The 25,474-nt window shown below is 40.8% G+C and overlaps 1 protein-coding gene across 2 annotated transcripts in view; it reads left to right on the top strand.

The window, feature by feature from the left end:
• ATF6 (activating transcription factor 6) overlaps positions 1-25,474 on the top strand; it is a 79,998-nt gene that overhangs the window by 7,580 nt on the left and 46,944 nt on the right. The window contains exons 8-14 of one of the 2 annotated variants that reach the window (XM_054833450.1): positions 4,469-4,654; positions 5,077-5,168; positions 16,911-17,054; positions 18,882-19,001; positions 19,928-20,030; positions 21,218-21,282; positions 25,283-25,394. In XM_054833450.1, coding sequence (XP_054689425.1) covers positions 4,469-4,654; positions 5,077-5,168; positions 16,911-17,054; positions 18,882-19,001; positions 19,928-20,030; positions 21,218-21,282; positions 25,283-25,394 — 822 coding nt within the window. Of the gene's footprint in view, positions 1-4,468; positions 4,655-5,076; positions 5,169-16,910; positions 17,055-18,881; positions 19,002-19,927; positions 20,031-21,217; positions 21,283-25,279; positions 25,395-25,474 lie in introns of both variants that reach the window. The other variant, XM_054833449.1, reaches the window with a different exon arrangement.

The following is a 25,474-nucleotide window of genomic DNA, read 5'->3' as shown; positions in this document are numbered from 1 at the left end:
TTGTTAAATGTTAATTGCCTGCCACGCAAGGCTAGACTGAAGAGGCCTGTCAGCAGCCCTTAGATTTGTGACTCCCTGTAATCAGGACTAGCATGGCACCTTGCTATTGTCTGAATACAAGGTTTAATTGACAAAACCCCTCTTATTGTCATCTCACTTCACATATGCATCTGTGATGGTCAGTAGTCAAACGTGCAGCTGGGGTAATGTATAGCTGTTTGTTCTGAGCGATGGTTGTGTGCGTATTTCCACCTGAAGCTGTTTTAGGGAGGCAGTTTTAAGACTTGGTATTGCCCTAAATGCTGCACATCTTACCTGTGTTTATTGAAACATGATAAAACAGTGGCAACTGCTCTTTGGCACGTGCTGTGAAACAGCACTTTGAAAAAGAGCAAATGTTTTGGGATGCAGCTGGCGCCAGCAGGGTTAAAACATCTTGCGACTACCGGAGATGCCATATGTGGCACTCAGAGCTGCACAGATGCAGCTGTCATTTGAGCTCTGCAACACGTGTTTTTGTTTGCTAATCTAAGCAGATGTTGCAGGATAAAAAGAAACACTGCAGGACTTTCTTTTGAGCTTAGGAGGGATAAACTGTTAGCTTAACGCTCAGCCCTTCCAATGGATTAGACTGAGATCAGCTGATAGCAAGCTGTACGCGTGAGGCCCTATGTTGTGCGTGTCCTGATGGCACACATTTGCACAGCTTGCCAGCTGTGGGGAGGTGCCGGGCTTTCAATGTGGTCACTCTTCGCTAGGAAACCGGTGAAGGACTTTCCACAAGGAAACTGGACAAAAGAAATGTTGCCTAAGCAAACCACTCTTCCGGTTGAAGGAAAGAGGCTCTTAACTGAAAAAGCAGATTGCCTTTCCTGTTGCAATTAAATAATATGAGGATATAAATGGTAGGTGTGTGAGGGAATCTAGTTTAGTTGTGTCCTTAGAGGGCTTTTCTCTCATGTTTCTACTCTGTAGTGAGAAAGGATAAAAAATACTGAAAATTTAGAGGAAAATATTACACAAAATTACTTCAACATAAATGTGGATTTCTATTAGAGTCCTGTTTTCTGTGCTGTGCATTGGGTAATTTTCGTATGAAATAAACTCATTAGTCAAGTTGTGTTCTGTTGAGTTGAGACAAGAAAACCCAGATCTTTCCTAAGAACAGAGAAAATACTTGCATAGTTTTTTATTCCCACATTTAAGGTGCGTCTTTGAAGATAGCAAAGGTAAGAAGCCAGCCAATGTAAAGTTGAAATGGTATGTGCTTTCAGCTCTTTGTTAACTTTCCCAGTGTGTGTACCAACAACTCTGTGGAGTGTGAGACACATTCTTACCACCTTGTGCTAGAAATACAGCTTATGTTGGAATGGAGTTTAAGTTTTGCTCAGAACTGAGTTTTCTTTGGAACACTAAATTGAGGTAGCAGTGTTTATTTGTAAAGTGCATGACTCTTTACAAAGACTCTGAAGACAGAGGACAATCTGAATCTAGTTAGTACTGTTTGAAGCAAGGTTTGGCAATGAACCCTTCACTTCTCTGTATTTACAACACTCTGTGTGTGTGTGTGTGTTAGTGGTGGTGTAGCGTTTAAAGCTAGGAAGCAGAAGTTGGATCACTGATTAACGTTTGATTGCAATGCCAATGTTTTCCCTTTATGGTCTGTGTTTCCTGAGAACCAGAAGTTACTATCTTGAGTGGTCAATTAATACAATACAACCTACAAAAAGCGAGGCTGCAAAAGAAGTTAGCAGAAATGTTTGCTACGTTTAATCTTTGTTCAGCATTTGTGCAGAGCAATGTTGCTCAAGCAGTCTGACATTATAAATTAGTTCCTCTCTCCCTTCTGATTATCAAAATGGTCAAGCAAGGGGCATGTTTGTCTTGATGCCGAACCAGCTATGTAATGCTTAGTGCCATACTGCTTCCAGATTTAAGCATTGCTGCACTATTTCACTCAGGACCAGGTGTGCAGTTGTGGCTGATTCCCCAGGAAAAGCCAGGCAAGGACTAGAGGCTTGACCAAGGACCTTAAACTGTTTTAGGGATTATCAATTAAAACAAAATAACTCAAGGACAGGAATAGTTGGGTTTCATTTATGCAAGCTGAAGAAATGAGTGGAAGTGAAACTGGTGTGGCATAGACTGAAATGTAGTTATTGCACAGAGTACCTTGAGTCAGACTGGGGAGAGCTGGTGTTGCTGACAGTGTTTGGAGAACACTGAGTAAAGAAGGACAGTCTAGATAAATACCATCTGAAATGTAGCCGGTAGTGTCTGAAACAGTGATAGATGTACCTGAGGATGTGCTTTTAGTGTACAAACGCTGCACTGGTGCTTTAACTCCATGTTTTCTCCAGGGAAGCAGGTAGATTTGCCAGAGGTTCCAGACACTTAGTCAAAAGCTATCCAGTAGTGATAATCCTGAGCAGGTCTGCAAACAAGAATGGATGTAAACAATTTGGTCTCTGACTTCATGATGCAAAACCTCTTTTTAAAAAGAGGAATGTAACTACTTGTTTGGAATATCATACAACTCAAGCCAAAGCTGCTGCATGAACTCATTCCCTGTTATTTCATCTCTGGACAGTTGAAGTGATCCTGGCCCCAAATTGGTGTGTTCTATACACTGCAGTCCTTGGCTAGTCTGAATAATTTTTTTCCAAAGTTTTTATATGTCTGCAGAAGTTTTCTTATGTTAAGTATTGTAGTACTTAAAAAATTCAAGACAAAGCTTAGTGTTAATGAAAATATGTTAAAATCTTTTCCTTCTCCACTCTCTGCTAAAGAGAGAAACTGGAGTAAGTACAAACAGCTTCACTTTCACAGACTTTTGTTGGTGGCAGCAGACTAGACATATAATAAATGATCTTCACAGAAAGCAATTAGATCAACATGGAGACAGCCCAAAATGTTAATGCACTGTAACGTATTTTCTTAGTCTTTGTCACCAGACTGCGGTATCATGAAGAAGAATGACTTCCTCAAACAGCCTGTAGCCAATTTTTCTTGCAGACACCAAAGCCCTAGAGCAACATATTGTCTGTGTGCGGGTATATACATGGAGAGAGTTGGAAAGCTATGGTTCGGGTTCTTTAAGCAGCCAGACCTTAACTGGAGCACACTGTCTGAGTTCATTAATGTTACTGTTCTGCGCCTTGTTTATTTTTTTCCTAGACTGATAGTTCTAGATTAGTTCTCATCTTTTTTCTTTAGCTTTCATGCTGTAATAGATACAGCTTACTCCAGTGCATGTGCTGGTAGCTACTGGAGGATATTCAGGTCTGTGTAAGATACATCATTCAGTTCTTTTTCAGTGTAAACATCATTAAGGCACATCCTGCTGTAGCTTAATAATGTGATGGAAGTCTTCTGGTTTTAATAAAAACAGAGTTGCTGTTGCTCATCTGTGAGGGAGAGGAAATCAACTGAGTTGTGTTTAAACTTAGGATTTCAAGTAGTTTCGTATAGCTCTGCAGTATCGATCATTGTTATCCTTGTCAGTGGCAAGATGCTTTCAGTCTGGGTCATCCCACTCAGTGCAAACCACAAAATGAGTAAGTGGTAAAAGATGATAGACTGTTCCTGCTTGGGAAACAAAATCACAATCATCAAGACCGTTGGAGGATGGGGAGGGGTTATCTTGAACTGTCTCGGACTGGTCTTGTGGACTGAACGCCTGCTAGTGGTTGGAGTGAATTGTGTGCTCTCCTGGAGTATATTTGCTGCTTTAGCTTCATCCAGAAGGAATCCAGTTTGTGTGGTCTATCAGAGACTGTTCTGTGATGTGAACCAAAGCATATGGACAATCAGGAAATGTGCATCAAAGCTACACTCCTGATCTGAATTAGAATGCTAGTATAGGTGCATCCAGAGACTGCATTTAAACTGCCATGTAAGTGCTTGATGTAGCATGTGCAATCTGAGGTTAGCAACAGTATTCAAAATCTCAAAAACTGTGTAGCAGAGCTGGAAAAGGTACAGAAACAGGTGTAATCGGTGTGGAAATGGCTTCCATGCAAGGCAGGCTAAAAAACCATAGGACTCTCCATTTAAGAAAACAGACGACTGATTGTAGCCTATAAAATGGTGTATGGTAAAGTGAAGGTGAAAGACATTCTTGGTACCTTGCAGACCTGTAGATGTGTATTTTCTGTCTTCGTGATTTCATTGGTCAAATCAAACTGCTGCTCGAGTATACGTTTTGTGTCCCCTACACGTAGAAGGTTGAGAATGCAGGAGAAAACAGAGCACAGGACCTGTTGTTCCACTACCCATGTGCTATACCTCTTGGAGGTGTACCGTGATTCCTAGTTGCCTCTGTGCTGAACATTTCAGCTCATTTGAAGCAGAGTGCGGGAAGCTATCTATGCAGACTTTTGACAAAGTAGAGGAGCAGAAATTATGCATGAAATACAGGCACTTTTAATTTGCAGATCATTAACAGGCCTCCGTATCGTCTGTCCAGGTCAATGTCTTGAGAAGGCAGCAGCGCATGATCAAAAACCGGGAGTCAGCCTTTCAGTCACGGAAGAAAAAGAAAGAGTACATGTTGGGACTGGAAGCAAGGCTGGAGGCGGCCTTACTGGAGAATGAGAAACTCAAGAAAGAAAACAACACGCTGAAGAGGCAACTGGATGAAGTGGTATTAGAGGTAAGAGATTGTGGTGAAGATCTGACTTTATATAAAGACAGTTGCTCAGGTGGAAGGCACTTGAACAGAATCATGGAAATGTTGACTGGAAGACCTGTGGGAGTTTCTAGGCCACTGTCCCACTCCGAGCGGACTTTCACCAACTCCTGGTCAGGACAGTGGTTGTGGTATCTAGTTGACTTTTAATTCCTTGTTTAGGGGGAATTCTCAGATTTCACCGAGAAGATAGACTGCATAGAAGCTGAATACAAAGTACAAACAAAAGAGTTTTAATTTTAAGTAGTCCTGGGGTGTATTCATACATAATTAGGGAAGTATAAATCTAAAAAGCAAGCATAATTTGGTTTATTTAGGTCCTGACATACCTTTGCATGTCTGTGCCCCCTTTTTATTGTATGTCTTCTCTGTTTTTTCCTGTCTAGAACCAGAAGCTCAAAGTATCATCGCCAAAGAGAAGGACCCTGTGTGTGATGGTGATACTGGCTTTCATCATGTTGAATTATGGTCCACTGAGGTAAGCTGCCTAGGAATTCCTCTTTGCATACCAGGTTTGCTGGCCTGCAATTTTTGTTTGAATCTTTAATACAGACTGTTTTGTGCTTTAAAGCCTTGAGCTTGAAACCTGACTTCTGTCCTTTACTCTCCTCCTGCGTAGGGGAAGACTCATCTGTATAATGGTTCCTCTTTTGGAATCCTTATAGCAACAAGAGATGGATCTTGTACTTTTAAATTCTCTTGGCTTGGCATTTTGTTGATTAGTGCAGCGTACAGCAGTTTAGTTTGTCTGCTCCATTGATACCTGAAGAGATTAAAGAGCTGTGTTCAGAATCCTTTTAGGAAAAAAGCCACAGACTTTAAGAGCTCATCTGTTTGTTTATACCTGTGCTAATCTCAATGGCTGTGAGTTTAAGCTGCTTCTAGTACCCAGTGCAGGAAATCCCACTGTTTGTTCCAGTGCTTTGCAGTCCTGGCCATTAGATATGGCTAGCCGCAATCTTCCTCATTACAGTGTAAGCCCTGTATTACTTGTCTTCTAGATCCAGTGAAGAGGTGGTTCCCTCTCCTTAATTAGTTGAAGTGGAAATCAAAAACCTCTCTTGTTCAAACTGTTAGCAGTGGGGCATAGGAACCAGTGAGCAGGAAGGAAATGCTGCATTACTTCCCAGACATTTTATAAGGAAATCTGTGGAACAGGGGAGACTAAAAAGGAATACTTCTTGCACATATCTGTCTATTTAACCTGTCTTTGGAACATAAGAACCTTTTATGTGAAGCCGTTCACTTTTTCAAATGGGGAGGATATTTCAGTAGTTTCCCAGTGTCTCCATTTGTCCTCAAAACCCCAGTCAAACTGAAGGAATGGGATGGGATAAATCTGGAGGAAGACTTTGTTTCTGACTATGATATTCGTATTTTTAATAATATTAGAAAATCTGCTACAGCTGAAATTACATTTGAAGTATTTGCACTTATTGCAAATACTGTTTATCTCAGGCAGTGAAGAACAGCTGATAATTTTACTTTGGTATGGGTGATTTTAAGGTAGACAATTTCTTAGTGCATTTAGGGATTTGTATTAGGATTTTTGACTATCAGGCAGAAAAATCAGCTTCTAGATACTCGGCAACTGATTTGTACATCCCATCTGCATTTGCAAACGTTACTGCTCACTCAAGAGATACTGTTCTTGGTGAGAACTAATAGGACCAGTAATCTTTCTGAAGCTGGAAGAAATGTTAGTTGCCTCCACATTACAGCAAGGAGTTGGAATGCATGAAGCTCTTGTTTTGAGAGGCTTGGAAACATGCAGAAGATGAGTGGGCAGTCTTTTCCCACAGTGCTCTGAAGTTCCTCTGTCAGCTTCTCTGCCCCCAGGAATGAGTAAGGTGTTGAGCCTGATGGCAAGAAACTGCCGTCAAAGTAGACTGAAAGGTCGGTTTGTGTCCATATCTTTGCAACAATCAGTAACTATGGAAATGTGACAGCGTTAATTTCTTGGCCTGTTCCATGTTTAATATAGTAGATAAAAAGAAATTCTTGGATGTTTGGCTGAGCGTGCCAGTGTAATCGTTGTGCTTGAACTAGGTGGTCTGCATCAGTACTGGATTTAGGCAGTGAGGAGAAATGTAATTGCAAATTTGCCAGGAATTACTCTTATCTTTCTGGTTTGGGGTTTTGTGGTAGATTTTTGTTGTTGGGTTCCCCCCCCCCAGCAGAATTGCACTGCAGTTAAAATGCTAGACTGTATCAAGGTGGTGTGAATGTTGATTGTGCAATACCCTTTGGAAGGCCCAGAATGTGGGATACACAAACTGTTATTTCACTCCTCCCATATGCATTTTCTTCTTTTTACAGAGGTGTCACTGAATGATAGCTCCACAAACATGATAGTCATGATTGCTGTTCTGCTTAGTCCTTAACAACAGAAGCTTCCAATACACAAGATGTTTTTCAGTCCTTGCAACTTCTTACAGAAATAAGGACTTTTTAAAAAATTATTATTAAAATAGCCATGCTAGCTTATAGTTCAGCAAAAGTACTTATTCCCCCAAGGTAGCTACCTGTGGAATAACTGATTTCTGTGCAGTGGTCAACTGGAGATAAATCTGTTTTGAAACTTTGTGACAGTGTTGCCATTTCTTCTATGCAGGAAATCATTTCACTTGCACACCTGTATGGAGGTATGACAGCATTCAGGCACAGGATGCTTTGATTCAAAAATATTAGCAGTGAATATTTTATTATTTAAAACCAATGAACCATTGCAAAGAGAGAGTGACACCCAAAAAAAGCAAAAATGCGGGAATTTCACCTCCTAAATTCTGTAGCAGACTTTGAAATTCCCTTAGCTGGCCTTATTGTAAGATGCTTCTTAATTTCTTAATTGGAAGTGATAAGATTCTTTGAAGGCTAGAGGTAAAACAAAAGAACAGACACATAGGTTTTCTCTTTAGCTGCCTATTTCAGTCAAATCAGAGAAGGCAGGGAAGTGGTGGGGTTGTTTGGGGACAGGGATGTGAAGCTGAAGGACAGGCAGTCCTGCAAACCCTTTGTGGCCTGCAGCAGGTCGGCAGGAGTGCAGTGCAATGTTTGGGCACTCGGCATCCCACAAAAAACCATCTGGATGGATGGCTGTGTAGTTAATTGTGTGTTTTCTTCTGCATTAGTAGTAGCACTGGTTCATACATAATTTTGGTCTTATGTCTTATTGACTGTGTACATAAGTGGTGAAGTGCTTGTGGTGGTTCATGGAGAACTTTGGGCTGTGCTGTTCTGCTGTTTTAGGATTATGAGAAGCAGTCCAGGATGTGGCAGCCCTTGGCAAACAAGTTTAACAGATAAAATTATTCTGCTGACACATTTTTTCATGCTGACAAATATACTATGTGTATGGGTAATCTGTAACATTGACCATGGGAATATGAGAGTGGGGCTGAAAGTCTGTTAGGGAAGCTACCTTATTGACCCAAGAAATCTGTTTGAAAATACTGGAGGAAGAGTCTAGTCCAGTCTGTTTAATTGGCAACAAGCTTTTCAGAACATTTTTCAGTCTTGGAAGCAGCACCATGTTCTCTCTGATAAAAAATGTAAGTCGAATTAAATATAAATAGAATGTAAATGTGAATTGAATACTTTCTGGTCAGGAAAGTGGCTTGTATAGAGTTAATGGTAACTCTGCATTATATTGCACTGTGTTACTAAATCCTTTTGGGTTTGTTGATATTTGTATAGAAAACCGAAACTTTCAATTATTAAAAGCAGAAGTGATTTAGCAGGAATTATATTAGTGTAAGTTTCTGTGTCATCTATTTGCTTTATATTAGAAGAAAGGCATCCAGGAATTTCCCATCTGTGTGTCAATGAACTATTCTCTAATCTTTATGAATTATTTGGATTTGGATTTAACATCTATAAAAATTTCCTTTTGTTATTATTTAAGAATGATTGGTGAGGCGTGTGAAGGGAAAAGGGTACTTTTTGATTTAATTCCTTGAAGAGGTCACCCCCTTGCCCCAGTCTTACATACCATGAGGTGCAAGACAGGAATTGGCAACCCACCACACTTGCACAAAAGGCAGGGAGCGCACAACCTTGGCAGGCAGCAAGGTTGGGAGCTGGAACCAGGACATCTGGAGGCAGGTATCTGTGGGAGGCAGCGTCTCCTGCCTTTGCACTTACCTTCCGTGGGAGCTGGTGTTGGTCAGCACAGCTGCGTTCTCAGCTGGCATGGCACCTCTGAAAGATTGCTGACTTCTGGCATTACGAAACATCTAATCAGCTTTGTGGGTTTTTTTTTATCACCTACAACATGAAATCTGAAAATTTTCAGGCTGTTACAATTCCTAGATGCCTTTTTTTCCCCTTGTTTAATTTCCATATTTGTGTTACTGTGCCTGGGTACTAACCAGATCTGAAAATGTGTTAAACAAGCACAAGGTTGAAACAAATGGAAACCAAGCACATGTTGTAGTCTAAACAATCCATGTATTTATTTTGGGAATCCTTTTCCTATGTTTCTCTTCCCTGATCCCATTTGAATATAAATTGTCTTGTGTGTTTGTTTTTTTTAATACAAGTCCTACATGTGATAGTAAAATATTTGCAGGAAACTAACCCAACTAATGTATAAAAAGTAGGGAAGGGGGAAGGATCACTGAAGATGCAAAAGGTAAATTTTCTGCATCTCTGCTTCTTGGAGCAGTAGCAGCAAAGCATGTAAACCAGGTACTTGCTAGTGGCCCTAGCATTATTTTCTTAGCTATGAAAAATGTTGAAATAGTTATTTTTTTCCCCATAATCAGTCTGCTCAAGCTTACATGGTAGTCATCATCTTACAACACTCTTAGAGCAGTTAGAAAGATGTCAGCCAGCCAGAATGTGTCTTAACTACCATTTCAGATATTTAGTGGACAGAAAACAAATATGAAGTTGGAGAGAGGAAAGGCAGATCTGTGAAGAGATTGGAACAGGAGTTTCAAGGAGGTGATGTGATTTATTTTTTTTTATTAATTTTGGTTTTTCTTATAATTGGCCATCTCTTTATGGCTGGAACCCCTTTCAAACTGGAAAACAGACTTGGTGATGTAACCAAAAATTCTTAAGCTGTATTTGTGGTGGAACGTGACAGAGGTGGTGATTGATGGAGCTAAGTAAAGCTGGTGCTTTGCAGTCTCTTGTGTCCTTTTGACCTACAGCAGCTGCGCTAGAATTGCTGGCCTTTTGTAGAGACTTCATTGTAGCTCCTCTCTTGAGTATCCTGATGGGTTTTCCTCTACTTTCCAGGACTATCCTGGAAACTGAATAATCTATTAAAAATTTAGATCCACTGAGCAATCTGCAAATAAAGACACCAGACTGAGTAGCCGAGAAACATGATTTTTCTGCTATTGTCGTAGACTGCAACAAATGGAGAAGCAGTGATTTTTGACTCTTGAAAGACTTAGGGGTGTGTCCTATTTCTTAGATTGGTAGCACAAATGTTAGAAAAAAAACCAGAAGTGGCAAGATTAATCATCTCTTACGAAAAAATGAGGAAATCACTCAAGGGTTGTTCAGCTGCATGCTGCCACGATCGGCTGCTCGTAAGCATGAAGTAAGCAAAACACAAGCCTCTCGCCAGCACCCAGATTAGCACCCCACCTAATCTACAAGCTGCTAGTTGGTACTAATGTAGCCTGCTGAGCTTTTGGAGCACGCATGGTTTGGGCTGCTGAAAGCACCATCCATTGAGCACATTGGCTTCAGGATGGTTTAGAGCACTTATGTGAGCTGAGCAGTCTTGCGTTGGTGTGTGGGAGAGCAGGTTTATTTGGAGGTTTGGTGCATTCAGCAGTTTTCATGCAAGTCTGCTATTGTTTAAGCCTTAATGCTGGACTCTCTGACATCCCACCACTGAAGTATCCCTAGGCTCCTGCTTGCCCTAAGACCGGTCTGTTTCTTTAATCAGAAAGTTAGAGAAATAATTTTGTAGTTCCCTTAAAAGGAAGCATTAGCTGTGTGGGCAAAGGAGCTAATCTTGTTACCATAACGTCACATGCATCATCTGTGTTGCTGCAGAGACGTTTGAGCTGTGTGTTGTGTGCTCAGGTTTGTCAGTGCAGATCCCACCCAGTCCTGGGCCAAGGTCTCAGTATGGTCTGGACATCTGTGCTGCCCTAGGAGGTGAGTTCAATTGTAGAGATGGAGGTGAGCAGCATCGTGGCATGTTTGAAAACACCCCAAATGTCTGCTTGAGTAATATGTGCTAAGCAGGCTAAAGCCATGTGTATGGCAGCGGCCTAAAATGAAATAGCAACTGCAACAGAGTTTGTTGGGTTTTTTCTTGTTGCCGTAACAGTTCTTCCTGATCATGTGTGTGTGCTCCTTCCTCACTCCATTCCAGTGTGAAGTTGGGCAGGTTAGTTGAAACCACCGATGGCTTGTAGTGTAATGGAGGAACACCCGAGCCAGGCTCCTTGCTTGGCCGTTGCCACCTTCCAGCTGAGCTAGTGCGTGATCTGGGAGTGGTGCTGAACTGGGAGCATTAAACATTGTACCCGTGGCCCATGATTTCCTTCAGCTGCAGGTTAGATAGTGTTGTCTAAGCTTGTGCCAACTGCTGAAGCATCTCTAGAAGATTGAGAACAGAGAACCACAAATTGTGGGCTGTACAACAGGGTAAGTTTCTTACTCTCAGCTCATCCAATCCTGGGCTTTTTTTCACTCAGTGGAGGGTAGAAAAGGATTGTTTCTCTGCTTTTTGCAAGCCTCAATAGCCTTCCATATATCTTCAGGAGATTAATAGACTTAAATGTGGTGTATGCCTAAACTATGCTAACAAACGTGCGTACAAATGATGACAGTCAAAGGGCTATTAATTTCTTACACACTAGTAGAGAGGAACTGGTGAAATGTGAAAACTATTAGATGAGCGCCAGAGGCATGCAGCAGTGCCATGTTAGCCAGCTCCTTCTGGCTGCCTAGGAAATATGGAGCCCGCTGGTGTAGCAAAACCAGCAAGAGCTCCGGAAGACATTTGTGGCTCTTAACACTTCTAATACAGGAAACTTACTGAAAGAATATGTCTCAATGCTGAGTTGAGTATACATTTGTGTTGGAGATGGCCCAAAGCTAGAAAACTGCTTCTGTAGCGCACCTTTAGTCTTGCGTTGTAGTCTCTCCTTGAAGAGAGAGAGAGAAATCGAGAGGAAAAGGACAAGTTGAACAATTTGGACTTGGGTTCAGTTTCCAGACTTCTCAGAACCTGTCTTGATGGGTTGGTCCTTCAATAAAATTGAATCCCCTTGATTTTTTTACAAACTACAACTTACAGGAGCAGGAAGTGATTCCTTCCCCCTTCCCTTACTGATCACAGCCACATGTTCATCCTGGCAGAGTTGCACCTTGGCCTGGCTGTGCTCGCTTGCCTTGTCCTGTGCATAATGCCAGATGCACTCGCTGATAACTTACCCGTTTCTCTGTGCGTTCATCTGCCGGGCTGGGAGCGCAATACAGAAAGTTTTTGCCCTGAATGAACATTGAGGTTGCGACTGCTTGCATCAGGCCTGCCCAAGCTTTGGCAAGAAAGGCCAGTCCACTTCCAAATAACTGTATATAGTTTTCTAAGCAAAAATAAATGCTCTGGGTGTCAATACTTGCTTTCTTCCTTTCTTATCTAATTGCTTTATTAAAAATGAATTGCTTTTTAAAGAAAGCAAAACACAAAAAAACCACAGAGATAATCCCTCCAGTTTGGGTTGCTTTCCTCATCCTCCTCAGCAGAGGAAAGAGGCCGAGCTTCTCTTAACCAGCCCAGGACTTGCAGAGAGTAGCTCTGGAGCAGCCTGGCAGGAGAAGGTAGTGCCTTGCTGTCAGCAGATGGTGCCCTCATCAGGAATAGGAAACAAGAAATACTTTCCAGAGAGCTTTTGGCACCGTGGTAGCCTTGTCTGGAATAGGTTAGGAAGAGGACAGGGTCCTCGGTTGGTGTCTCCTTCCAATGTCAACTTTAGCCCATTGGAGATGTCCCAGCTCATATGCAGAGATGGTTCTGTCCCCAGAAAACTCTTTGTTATGATATCACTATTGGCTTTCATCTACAAATTACTGTACAACTTAAATGTCAGCATTCAAAACTTGAAGTGCACAGGGTTTGTTTCACCAGAAGTACAAATGAAATATAGTTTCAGGCTCCTGGCAAGACTTGCTTTCACATTTATCAAACTGACATTCAAACCAAAGAAGTAAAAATACAGCTAAAATATCAGGTGCCATTGAATGCCTGGAGAAACCATGACAGGAGTCTCGCTTTTATATTTTTCCCTCTTATAATCAAGTTTATCTGCACTTTGAACAAACATCTGCGTGAATTACTTAGTGGTTCTTTCTTTTTTCCCTTGGACCTGGTTATGCGTCTTAAACAAGCCGATAGCTCAGCCAGCTTGGACAAGGTGTTTGTGGCTGTGCGAAAACTCTTAATGCTCACGGTATCTAGGATGCCCAAATGCAGGCTGCAAGGCCTTGGTACGCACCCCAGCTCTGTAAGTGTGGCCAAACAGAAAAGGTTCCAGCTTCCAATTTCTAACTGGTCATCTTGTTCAGTAAAGCCATTTCTCAGCTTCAGTCTTTCTTGACTTTTAATGTGGGGCAGTAACTCAATTCCTGCAAATAGCAGGAATTGCTCAGGGCAGATATGCCAAAATGCTGTTTCTTTTCCGAGTTCTCATCTTGTAGCCCACAGAATGAAAAAATGTCTGTGCTTTTACTGTCTGTCATATTAAAACTTTTTTTTTTAGCAACTATCGATATCTTAGCTGAAAATACTGTTTTTCAGAAGCTTTTTTTCGCTCTGAATGGGATCATCTACCTTTCTTTTTCACTGTTTCTAGCCTCTTCTACCTCATGTTTTTAAATGCTCTATTTTGACTTCATCTTCAGTGTCATGGTGTAGGGATCTGCTCTGTAAACCCTTCCCGTTCCAGCTTGTGTTGTTGCTGTTCTACCTGTCACTTGTAAAGCTCAGTATGCCTCAGGTGTGCAGGTGCTTTCAGATGTAGCTCTGCAGGAGAGGTCCATCCTTCATCCAGCTACTAAAAGGATTCCTTGGTCCTAAGTCATGCTTTCCTCCCCGTGTCAATTTGAGATATCAAAGGGGATATTTCTGATATCCTGTGATATTCCTTGGCAAGGAAAGGTCTTTGAGAATGAGAAGTCAGAGAATATAGATCGTTACCTACATGTCCTCTCCTATCTATTACCTGAAGATGGAGCCCTATTTACAGACAAACTCCACAAGTGACCTCTCGTGGGAGAAGAGGAAGAAATGATAAAACAGAACAACAACATCTTCTATTCAGATGGGGCAAAACCTAACAAAACTCCCCAAGTAGCTAGAAGGTGGGAGCAAGGCAGTATTTCAAGTTGCGGGGTTTTTCCTTAGCCAGAATGAAAGTTCTTTTGGTTTTGGGTCATTGCCACAAACCAAAGGAGCAAGGAAGGGGAAATTGGCTTGGTTGTGGTTTTTTTTTTTTTAAGACATATTTGAGACTTTGAGAAGGAAGCTATTGATCATTTTCGGGGTCCTAAAGAAATGAATGGGAAAGGGGAGGCAAATGTAGCCCATCTAGCTTAAGGCAGAAATTGGTGCTAGCGCAGCTTCAGAAGAAGCGTTTTGTGGAAAATAACAATCCTGATAAAGGGAAGGTACCATATTTTGTCCTCAAATTGCTGCCTGTGTTCTCAGAAGTGGGAGCCGTGGTTTACGTCTGTAAGGATGGCAAAACATAGTCTGTTTGCCGCTGCCTTTGTCTTCTGCTGCTGAAGATATCGTCTTTCAGGTTGAAACATCCCATACCTAGCTGTTGCCAAAAGTGAAATTTTAATTTTGATGAAAAAATTAAGGTGTGTTAAGCATGAGAAGAGTAAATAAATATTTCCTCTCTATTAAAGCTGGTATAATAAAATGACGTGTGTGTGGTTTTGAGGGACTGTACAACTAAAACAACTGAATTAATTACAAAACCTGAAGATTAGCTGTGGTTGCAGAGCGGTGCTTATCTTTATCCTTGATGGACTTGGTTTGGATTTCTCTACTTTTGTTCAGAGTTCAGGGTGAACTGGAGTAGCAGTGTGTTGCGTGTGGCACTTCACCTCAAACTAGTCACCTTGCCACGCTGGAACCTCAAATAACGAGAATTGCCTTTGCAGAACGAAGCAAATAGGTAGGACCATCATGGAAAAATGCAGATTTGTTGCAATTCTCCTGATTAGGTTTTTTGTCAGTTATCTAAATAATTACATGGAAAGTTTCTCTGTTTTAACATGTCATTTTGAACAGGAAAGGAGAGAAATAGGATAGATTCAGTAGGTCCATGCATGCACTGGATGGCTGATACATTTCAGGCTGTGGAGAAACGGTTTGCAAGAGTTACAACTTTCAGATCTTCTGATGGATATTCTTAGTTTCATGAATAAGCTTCCATATACTTTTAGCTGTCATTGCTCCAAATTAGATAGAATAGGGATATTTCACAGATGAGTGACTTGCAGCAGGAACGTACGGCATCCCTCTAAGCATCAGCCTTAGTTTTCAGCTCTGGTTCTGGGCTTGCGATTCTGCCAGCTGTGCTGATGCATTCATTGGAAGAGAAGAAACGTGATCTCATAAAATACAGTAGATAGTGGAGATTGTTTCTGTAAAATTGGATAGCCTGGTGTTGCCTGATCTATGAGGCTGTGAATAAACCATCCAGCTTTCCATGCTATGCTAGAAGCACGCAGACGTTTGGATGCTAGTGTACATATAAAGTAAGGAAACTGTTAGTACTTTTCTGCCCGCTGTCACTAGTGAAAACAGAGCCTGTAGCTTTTCTGCTGCCCTGATTCTGTGCTGCTGCCTGGAAACCTGGAGCACAGGAGGCAGCCCAAGCGACGTCAGCCTGGATCCGGGATTGCCCTGGCTCCGGCGGTTCTGCAGAACGTGACACAATTACTCATGGGGAGACCTGCGTTACTGCTAACAGGAGCACAAATGTGTTGGCAAAAGAGAGGGGATTGCTAGGCAACTATGTCTGTGTGCCTTCTGCTTAGTTGTGGAGTAATCTGCCCTCCTGGATAGTTCTTGCCTTTCTCTGTTTTTACCATTTGTATTCATTGTGTGTTGCAAAGTGATGCCATGTAACAAATAGGAAAATGAGATCTTCACCTGCAGAGTTTATGCTCTGCTACATGGGAGAGGTGGGGCGTGAATTAAAATGTACTCTGTAGGCAGTGTTTGACATGCACGGCAAGGATCTCATCGGCATGCTGGGGTCTTGTATTTTTGTATTTTCGCTCTGTTGCTGCGAGTGATGCTCTGCTGTTGTCAGCTAAGAAGGTTAGGACTTGATTTTGTAAATATGCATATTTCAGGAAGCAACTGTGCTTACGAAAGAGTAAAACTAGCCTCTGGAGAGGATATCTTGAAGTATTGCTTTTGAGCTTTGAAGGTTTCTCACTTGTAAATCACCTTTCTGAACTAGGATGCAGTCAATCTTGTATAGCAGTTGTCTAGTCATTTTTCCAGCTCACATGTGAAATGCTGCTGCCTTCCTTACATGGAGAGCAGCGCAGACGTTCCAATGCTGCATGGCTGGCTGGCTGAGCAGCCCCCAGGGGAAGATCCTTCAATCAGTGCAAGCACAGACCAGGACGACGTGGCCTGCTGCCGCTGTGTAGATGGGGTTGTCAGCCCTTGCCAATGTTTCTAAATCCAAGTAGAATTGAACATATATAAATTTGTCTACAGTTTGGTTAGATGTCTGGCATAATATTCCAGGCTTGCAGCTGCACAGAGTTTGGTAGCTATGTTTTACTTGCATATTGTATTCATATAAACTATGTCAATTGTGCTTTGAGGCTGATGAAAGTTAAAGTTCGGGGTACTTTGATTTGAATATAGGTAATTTTCTTATGCTTGCAGATCTATGTTACAAACAGATTGATCTCAGTTTCATCACATGAAGCTTATGGGGAAAACATGAAAACCAGAGCATCAAAATCCTTTTAACAATTAAAACTGGAGAACAGAATTGCTTTTCTGTCTACTAATGCTTTGAATGACAGTAATATAATGACACAAGACATCATATTTTTACATTAGCTATAACATGAACATTATCCATGTAACATAGCAGCAGCCAGAAACTTATCCACCTGAGTATTTAACACCTCACAGTGAAGTGTCTTGCAGACCCTTTATATATGTGATACATATTGTTATGGTTATTATGTTTTCCAGTGTATTCGAAAAGGATCCCAATGGAGTTGATTCCACTGCGAGTTCCAGCCACCGGACCAGAAATCTTCTGGAGTTCTCAGCTAGCCAGGAGTCCAGCACAGCTCAGAAAATATCTGGGGACATCATTCCTGAGAAGAGTAATAGGTGAGATGAAAACCTTCAACGTATTTGAAGTTGCAGAGGGCAATGGTGCTTTTAGACCTCACTGCCCTTCCCGTTTGCTAACCTCTTTGGCCAGTGTTATTGCTGCTCTTATAGAGCAGCTGAGTTTGCAAATACAGTGTTTTGAAAGCTGATCTCTTTTTTTATTATTATTTAACAAAGTTTACCAGATTGCTTTTCAAATGAATATGATGTTTTATATTTGAGATTACCCAATATATAGAGCTTTAGAAGTGTACAGGTGGCTACGCTGTAGGGTGTTAGGGACAGTGTGGTGGAAGAGAGCAAACAAGTGTATGTCATGGAGATTTTCATGACCTTCTTCAGTTCTTCATCTGTCTGCTTTTTTCCCTGATCTTTATTTTAGCTTGCATAGTTATGATATTTCTCATATTGTCTATCTCTTCTTTTCAAGCTGGAGTATTTATTTTCTTAGTTGTTCAAGAGAAGATTGGGGAAGTTCACAGTTAAGAACATACTCCGAACTTAGCACTGTTCCTTTTTAGGAATCTCGGAGTCCATCCTTATGCTTACCCGTTATTTAATTATATAGTTGCTTTCAATCTTCGTAGATCTGTAGCATTCAGTGCATAAGTGAACATATAATTGTCTCCAGATTGAAGTTTGGCTAATCCAGCTCATGTTTTCCCCTTACGAGATTTATCCTATCAGATTGTCCCTTTCCAGTAGAGTGTTTTGGCTGGTTGAACAAAGCCAGGCACAGATGTGCAGAAAGCCCTAATGTATTTTGCCATGCAGAAAGAAGGCAATAAATAAAGAGCGTTTTAAGGCTGTAGCCATGGTGAAGGCTTTGTGTCCTATGTGGCACGTTTCAGACAATGAGTTATGCGACGTAGTAGTAGAGTGCTTCACTTAGGGGGATATGCTAGTGTCTGTACCTCCTCCCTTTTCTTTCACTTTTCACCCTGTTGTTTTGGCAAGCTGTGAGCTCTTTGCTGCGTATTCTCCTTTATCAGTTCTAGATGCAGTAAACAGGAGAAGCAGACCTGAAGATGCAGAGAAAGCTGGGAAATGAGAATAAGACTTTCATAAGCTCTCATACCTGGTTTTTCAGAAAGAACTCGAGGTTTAGGAGCTACAAGTCTCTGCCAAAACCAAGACTACTAAGGCTGTTATATTGATACCCTATCAAGAGAGCAACTTCTAATAGGTATTTGATAATAAGTAGTTAACCCCTCAGGAGGTACAGATAACCAGGAGAAGAGAATGTTAGTCTTTGCTTTATTGCTGAGAGTGCTGTGGATTTTTATATTGAAATACATGCTCTTTTTCACTTTTTATCAAAGCCAAACTAGCTTCTGGAGTCTGTTGGAGATGTAAATCCTCTCCAGTCAGTTGTAACACAGTTTGTGGCTGTTCCATTGTCATATAGCTCGTGATCTTAACATCTGCATGGTTTTAGTGGCTAATAAATTTAGTATTTCTGTAGCAAATATTGCACAGTTCTGGAATGAAAGAGAAAGTTGCCTCTGCAGAGGTCTCATAGTTTACATATTATGAGGAATATTTTACAGGCTACATTTTCTTTCAATATCTGGCCTGTTTGGGAAGAGATCCAACATCTGCTAATGCTTATCTGTCTTCCCTGTGTTGAGTGCTGTCAGACGTCTTTGGGGAATTGACTGAGACCGTTGGATGTTTGATAGAAATTGTTATTCACCTGTTTCAAAGGTCCCATGGGAGCACCTGTAACCTTTGTGGATTTGCCTATGGTAGTGCTTATTCTCTGGATTTGGTTAAAGGTTTATGAAAAACAGGGGTTTTCTAGATGTCTCTTTTTTTCCCCAGGTATGATCATTCTGTATCTGATAACAAAGCACTGATGATAGTCTCAGAAGAACCACTGTTATATATTTCACCACCACCACCCCCCTGTCAGCCCCTGATCAACCGGACAGAGTCGCTGAGGTGAGCAAACAACCTTTTCTGAGCATTTAAGCTTTTATTAGGAGTTTAGGTAAAAATTGTGTGTTGGGTGAGTGCTACTGGACAGACAGCTCTGAATGCTGTTATTGTCCATTCATAGTGTTCATCCAGTACCTGACCAGCGCCTCTGTAAAGTGCACTGTCCAATGTCTGCTACCACAGAGACAGGAGATCGACTTGGATCTTTGTAATCTTCTGATGGTTTTAGTAATGATTTTCACTCAGTTTTCACACTGGTCATTTAGCAATAACCGAATAACAATTTTCTGATGGCCTGGAGATTTTTCATGACTCAAAAGAGAAATCACTTCATATGTAGAAATGTTCATAATATGGAAATCAAGTCCAGCTAAACGCCTGTTCCATCTGAAGTACATAAAAGATGATCTCCTACTCTTCAGCTTCTGATACAAGCAGACTGAACCTGACATTGCAGATGTGCTTTATTCACTGTTAGAAAACACCTAGCTCCACTTTTTCCAAAGATTGAAGTGCGTCACTAACCTTATCTCCATTCTGCTTTGTCCATTCTTTCTTTCAAATTTATTTGCCATGTTTTAGCCTTCTTAACCAATATTTTATCTTGAACTGATCAACTTTCAGTACTAAATTTCAGTAGTCCTTCCAGTAATTTCAGAATTACTTTTCACTGGGCAAAAGAAAGTAGTGTATCTGCTTTATGTTGAAACATTCATGATCCCAATACTTTATAGATATTTCCTTATTACTTCCCTCATAAATTTAATCTTGCTCTAGTAAGATTCTTTTTCTTACTCTAGTAAGTTATCTTAAGGTAAAAGAGTAGTAATCTGCAGTGTTTTTGTAGTGGCTAGTTAAACCGTTTTCTAAAATGAAAAAATTCTGCCACTGTTCTTTGAAACATCTGTTAATGCTGTGGGTTTTTCTAGGCTGAATCACGAACTTCGAGGATGGGTTCATAGACACGAAGTGGAACGAACAAGATCTAGAAGGTTGTCAAATAACCAACAGCAGAAAGCACGGGTTATGCAGGTAGGCACGTTTATACTTGTGAGTCAATAACATGACAAGATAATTTCAGACACCATAACAAAGTATTCTCTCTTACTTGTCTGCACTTGTCATTATAGACAAAAGTAGCAACGGTGCCTGTAATTAGGGTACCCAACACTTCCCATTTTAAATTGCTGGGTTTGGTTGATTATTATGTTGTCAAAGTTCTTCTTCCATTCCTGCTCTTGGAGGCAAGCTAGAAGTTTTTAATTTTTTTAGCAGTCATCAAAATATGTTCAACATTTTCTAAAATGAAATCAATAGTTAGCGTGTTTTATGGTTTCTCTGTAAGGCTGTATAAGGATAAGGATAAGCAGTTGGTTAATGGAGAGAAATACAACCTACAGCACATTCATCTGGCTTGCTGTTAAGGGGCACAGCTGATTTGCTTTGCTGAAATATTTCTATTTCACTTTTTCAGATTTTTGTTAGAGGGATACATTTTTGGTAAGACTACAGAATTATGAGATTCATGCTCGTATTTCCGATTTTTTTAAAATCTCTTTCATCAACATGGCATACTGATAGCGAGGACAAAATTAAGACCATGAATTCTCAAGAGTGTTTTATTTGGTTAAGAGCTAGCAACAGCTTTAAAAGGAATTGAACTTAACAGTGTGGGAAATACTGTACTTTTCTAGAGGAAAAAGTATTGAATATTAAACTTCAGATTCTTCTCACTGGTGTCCAAAGGAGAACGGTAGAACATTTAAGTAGGGCAAGTTTGGGTGCTTCTAGTGTTTCAAACACCAGAAGTCTGTTGTGGGTAGTATATCTTGGCTGAGGTACAAAGTGGATGTGACCTCAGAAGAGGTCTGCAAATCTGGCATCAGTGATACCAAATTTTGCAGTTGGATGACACAATACATGCAACTGTGTATGGTGCCAGCCTCCCTTCTTTGTCTCTGAATGTGACTTTAAATTTGACTGTATTAAAACACTTGCTTTTTTTGTGGTTCCAGCTTGATTGCTGGCCATTTTAGTTATTCATGTTTCACCAGTGCAAAAAATGCCCAGTTATTGTGCAGCGCACTGATTAACCTCTGCGCCCCGTTATATATTCACTCTGTGCTACAGATGTGCATTGTATTTTATGTAGGGCCAAACGAAGAAAATGCTTATTGTTTTCACTTTGTGTCTTCTTTTTATTTTTTCCACTTTTTCAGAGTTCCCTCAGTGAGAAAACAGATTCCCAGCTAATGGCCATGCCTTACACAGACACCAGCCTCAGGTAAGACAGAACAACTCCTTTGTTATTGCTTTCTACTTAATGACCTGATTTTTCACCAGCAGATGGTAAAAAAATACCAGTTTTCATCTTGTCAGGATTCTTAAGCCAGGTGCTAGCTACATTTATTGGCATAATTTCTGTCCCTTAGCAAATTACTGCTTCTAATGATTTAAACTACACATAAAGGGACCCCTGTATCACAGCTCTGCTCTTCTGGGGTGTTTCTACCAATGAGTCTTAAGAAAATCTTTACTTCACACTGCAGAGTCCCTTCCTAAACAGATTTGTATCTTTAAGGGGAAAAAAAAGGGGAATTGCCTTGGGACTATCTGTGGGAACATCATTGGTTTAGAAGAAGGTTTCAAAGGGCCATAAGTCTGGTAAGAGAAAGGTTTCTCTCACTGTCTTCAACAGTAGAGCCATTACAGCTAGCACCAAATTATTATGACAAAGTTAAAGTATCATTATGTCTTATTTGCATGGTATGTGTCCATCTCCTGATTTTCATTAGCACACACTAATCTGGAGATTCCTGATGCCCCCTGCCTGCCCCCCCCATATCTATCCTGTCCCTCTTCTCTGGTGACAGGAAGAACTGGAAAGAAAAGCTTAAGGAAATGAAATTTCTCTCTCCTGAATTCTCTGTGATGCCTTTTACAAGGTTCTCTGCTTTGAAGTGCCAAAGAGGAGTATAAGAACAGAATGGAGTATAAAGGGGACTTTTCGTTGAGAAGAACACTTGAAATGTTGATGTTGAAAGCTGGACAGCTGTGGCCCTTTCCGTTTGCATTGCTGCTTTGAAAGCAGGATCAGCCTGGGAGAAACTAGTAAGCTGCAGGCAAAGGTTATGGAAACTAGGCTGCCAGATTTTTATATGTCTTGACTTATAAGATAAAGAGGTTTTTTCAGTTCTACAGGCAGATGAAGGACTGGGCAAACAAACCTCATGGCGTAAGGCAGTTTAATATACATGCTTGCATTATTCTTAAAATTATCTGGATTATTAGAAACAGTCTGCAACATCATGCAGCTCTGCATGGAATAATCTGCTGTGCCTAGAAGGAAGTGAGTTGTTTTTTTTCAGATGAATGATGTTTAAATGAACAGGACCAATGAGTCATGGCAGCTGCATGCTGTGACTGTCCTGGAACTGCTAAGAACATAGAACAGACTTCCAGTTTCTCCCAGAGCCATCAGCTATTAAATGCTCCATGAAATCATAGAATCACAAGGTAGTTTAGCTTGTAAAGGACCTCTGGAGATCTGTAGTCCAACCTCCTACTCAAAGTAGGTTTAACTTCAGGTTTACTATGTGTCTCTGTTAGAAGGCACTGTCTCCATCTTTGTTGTAATCTTCATTAGGAAGCGGAGGATTGCAATTGGAGCCCCCTCAGCCTCCTCTTCTGTGGCCTGAAGAAGCCCAGTTCCCTCTGTCTCTCCTTGTACATCCTGTGCTCCAGGCCCTGACCGTAATGCAGCCCAGCATGCAGTTGCCCTCCAGATGCCCTGCTGGCTCGCATTCAGCTTGCGTGCTGGCACCCCAGGTCCTTTCTGCAGCCCTCGTGCCTCATCGCTTGGGCAGACAGGAAAGGTGCTGTTTGTGCAGTTTGGTCATTGATGCTACCCCTGTGTGCCTCCTGTCAAGGCATTTAATTTTTGATACCAGTGCTGTGACTGGAAATTGAGTGACCTTTACCTTCTAAAACACCCTTGTTGGTGACCTGAATCCAACAGGAGAACGTTAGCAGGATCTAGATTTATCTTTGTAGCACTGATGATACCAACATTGTCATGTTGGTCCTGGATTCCAAAAGAAAATTGATGAGTTGAGAAGTATTGCAGTGAAGTCAAAGCAGAGGAGGAAGGTAAAATTTAAGATGATTTCAAAGAAAACCATTAAAACCCCTCAGCCTCTCTATAGTCTATTTAGCTTTCTTCAGAGGTAGTTTTGGTGAGGGTTTCTGCAAGTATGGTTTTAGGGCTCCAGATATCAAACTGGGATTCTGCAATTATTTTCCTGTTTCTAAGTTTTGCACTATTAAAATTGTGGTTCTTGAGAAGTGTGTCCACAACCTCATTTCTTCTTAAAACAAGCATATATGCAACAGTGCATAACAGAGCGCTCTTCGAACTTTTAAAACAAAAAAGACTCATTTATCTCCCAATAAGTGGCCAGACTCAGCACCACTGTTTTGGATACACAATTTCATATGATGCTCTCTTGTAATATGGTAAGGTATTACTAAAGCAACTGGTAGCTTTGCACCTGTTTTTGGATCTTAAGTTCTTCCCTTCCTTTCATGGAGCAGTCCGTCGTGGTTACCCTTAGATGCTCAGAGGTGTAATTTGTAATACCTGTAATCTTCTGGTATCACTTGGAACGTGGGACTAGTGTTAGACTTGGTCCATGGATCAGGAGAGCTTTGTAAAGGCCCAGTGGTTTCCAAGTGCTTTGGAACAATTTCTCCTATGGCTGGCTTTAGAGTTATAAAAGGCTGTTTTTTAGGTCTAGCTGTATGTTCTGGAGTGTGGGCGAGCAAACGGATCTGTGGGGCCTGTTTCAGTTTTCAGGATGTGTTTTACTGAGCAATCCGTGGGTGTGATGCCTTTTATCACAGTAAAACTTCAATGCTGAATCTCAGGGGTGGTTTGGTGGGCCTACATGTTTTTATGAATAAGTAATCAAGCTCAAATTAGCTCCAATCTTTATTTCCTGTGTGTGAAGGATGTGATCTGATTCCTCACTTGCATAGTTCTGCTGAAGAGGATACATAGGGTACTGCTGCCTGCTCTGGATCCCTCAGGACTTACACCCCCAATCCTGTTAAAGGGCAACTGGCTTGGCAGCTGCAGTCTTTCGATTGCAACAGGGCTATATTAGCAGCAGCAGAGGAGATAATGATGGTCTACTGTTACTGCTGCTCAAGAAAATCACTTGATGATAGATTTGTGCCTTGTTTTGGGCGCATAGTTATGTATATTTTAGAAACATACCAAAATAATCTAAATTAGCCACCACAGTTTAAAATCTGGGTCAGCAGAAGACAGCTTGGGAGGGATAGCCTGATCAGTGTTTTTGCCACAAATACTGCAAACAGACAGTATGCTATTAAAGTGGGAAAGAATTAAAATGACTGGTTGAAGGTCCAGTTAATGGTTTGTGTAAGTACAGCTTTCCAATTTGATTAAATATGTTATTTTTGAATGGGATTGGGGAAGTATACATGATAGCAATATGTGCTAGGAATTTCTCACCTTTCCAAGATAAACAGTGGGTAAGTACCATGATTGTATGACTTGCCAATGTTTTTGCTTAGAATAGTTTAGAGTGTCTTTTCCTCATGTCTGATATATGTAAGATGAGAATTGTGAAAAAGATAAGCCGGGATTATGTGAATCTTTTTTTTTTTTTTCTCCACTGTCCAAATTAAAAATCAAGAGCAAATCTTTGAGTTGACCAGAGATGCAAAAACAAAAAAAGGTGGATGAGAGAGAAGGTGGGGTTGTCACTTGACAGTAAATGAAAAGCTCTGTTTATGCCTAACTTTGCACTTTTTTCAATTTGAGTGGTTTGGATCCTTAGCAGTAAAAAAAATAATTAAAAAATATTAAATGTTTTGATTTTTTTTATTTCAGAATGACATTTCATTCTAAAATTTGCTAAATTCAGAAGTCATCACAATTTTTCAGACACTTTAGGTTGACGTGAAACTATTTTTTTTTTCTGTTGAGCTAGCAAGTGGGTTTTTGTCAACCTTGAAAGCATGAATAAAATCAAGCCTGGAAAAGTTTCCTGCAGCAAGACCTTTAAAGCACCTTGAACTTTGAAAAAATACCCAGTAGTTTCACTGTCTTCATCTGTGTTTAATGTTCCTCGTGCTTTTCTCAATGGATGAAGAGCCGCTGTTCTTTTGAAAAGCAGGTCTTTAAAGTCGTTGTCTCACTGAAGTTAACTTTCTTGTCTGAAATAATTACCTTGCCCCCTTCTTTATTTCAGCAGGAACTCAGGGAATGAGCTGCAAGTGTATTACGCCTCTCCAAGGAGCTATCAAGATTTTTTTGAAGCTATTCGCAGAAGGGAAGATACATTCTACGTGGTGTCATTTCGCAGAGTAAGCGTAGTAGTTGTTCAATACTGGCCTTTTATGTGTATCCATAAGACTGTTTCTGACACCAAGTGTCTTTCCTTGTA

This window comes from Grus americana, chromosome 8 (assembly GCF_028858705.1).
Source record: "Grus americana isolate bGruAme1 chromosome 8, bGruAme1.mat, whole genome shotgun sequence".
Lineage (NCBI taxonomy): Eukaryota > Metazoa > Chordata > Aves > Gruiformes > Gruidae > Grus > Grus americana.
This window is presented reverse-complemented; position numbering and strand designations above follow the sequence as displayed.